The sequence below is a fragment of the Crocuta crocuta genome, unplaced genomic scaffold (assembly GCF_008692635.1).
Source record: "Crocuta crocuta isolate KB4526 unplaced genomic scaffold, BGI_CrCroc_1.0 scaffold2677, whole genome shotgun sequence".
Classification (NCBI taxonomy): Eukaryota; Metazoa; Chordata; class Mammalia; order Carnivora; family Hyaenidae; genus Crocuta; species Crocuta crocuta.
The window spans coordinates 40,335-41,605 of record NW_027532919.1 but is presented as its reverse complement, the minus strand read 5'-3'; the positions used below and the strand labels follow the sequence as shown (position 1 = coordinate 41,605).

The window sequence follows — 1,271 nt, the reverse complement described above, 5'->3', positions numbered from 1 at the left end:
TCTGTGTCTGGCTAACCGTCCTTCTGCCCCTCTCCGGCCCCCAGAATGCCCTGGACCTGGCTCCTTCCTCTCTGGTGCTTCCTGCCGTTGACTGGTACGCGGTCAGCACTCTGACCACTTACCTGCAGGAGAAGCTTGGGGCCAGCCCCCTGCACGTGGACCTGGCCACCCTGCGGGAGCTGAAACTCAATGCCAGCCTCCCAGCCTTGCTGCTCATCCGCCTGCCCTACACAGCCAGGTGCGTCCTGGCCCTGGGGCGCAGGGGCCCGTGCGCTCTGCCCTGTGCGGGCGCGGCCCAGCCGGCACACCGCTCCTGCTGCGCGGAACCCGGTCAGAAGTGCCCCGTACTTCTGCAGTACCCTGCGGTACCTTAAAGCCCTATCGGAAAGGGCCTCGGAGGTCCCAAAGAGGCGGGGAGGGCCTCTGGTCCTTTGGGACTGAGGAGTCAGTGCCCGGCCCTGAGTAAGGCTGGTCGGGCCCCCGGGGATGAGGCAGACCTGGGCCCTGCTGGTGGGGGCTGACTCCCTTAGCGAGGACGCATTCGTGGAACAGCCAGTGGGGCCTCGCGTGGCTCTGTGACGCTGGAGGAGGAGGGGCAAGGGCAGGGCCACGCGGTGAGCAGGGGTGCAGAGGGAGGAATGATCACGGCTTCCGGAGCCCCTGCTAGAGTGTGCGGGGTGAATGGGAGTGTTGGGGGAGGGCGGTGGCACGGGGCAGAGGACATGCTGCAGGAGTGGAGGGCAGGTGTCCCGAGGCAGTGGGGAACTCTCTGGGTTGCGGGGGCTCTAACGCTCTGCGTCTCTTCACAGCTCGGGTCTGATGGCGCCGAGGGAGGTCCTCACGGGCAACGGTGAGTGGGCGGGCTCAGGGAAGGCACACGTTTTCCAGCTCACTCAGCCCTTGGCCTCAGAGAGCTGGTTCCAGGTTCCCCAGGCCGTCTTCATTCCCAGGGTGACACTCCCCCCCCACTTCTCCGAATGCTTGGCCGCCGAGCAGAGACATGTTGACCCCCAGGCCTCACCCCTGTTGAGCTGGCCCGAGCCGTTGGGACATGTAGGGGCCTTCCATGCAAGAGCCTATGGAGTCCGCGTCCACTCCAGCAGCATGAATCCTAGAGTTGTGGGTTTAACAGACCCTGGGTGTTTCAGAAAACAGTTCCGAGGACTTCTTTTTTGCTGTGAAGGACAATCATTCCCCCCAAAAGGTCATCGAAAACGTCTAAGTGAACTTGGCGTTTTCTCTATCTCTATGTCTTTTCTCAATTTAGTTAG

At 62.9% G+C, this 1,271-nt stretch overlaps 1 protein-coding gene across 1 annotated transcript in view; it reads left to right on the top strand.

The window, feature by feature from the left end:
• ATP6AP1 (ATPase H+ transporting accessory protein 1) overlaps positions 1 to 1,271 on the top strand; it is a 7,782-nt gene that overhangs the window by 2,622 nt on the left and 3,889 nt on the right. The window contains 2 exon segments of the mRNA XM_077745752.1: positions 45 to 238; positions 810 to 850. Coding sequence (XP_077601878.1) covers positions 45 to 238; positions 810 to 850 — 235 coding nt within the window.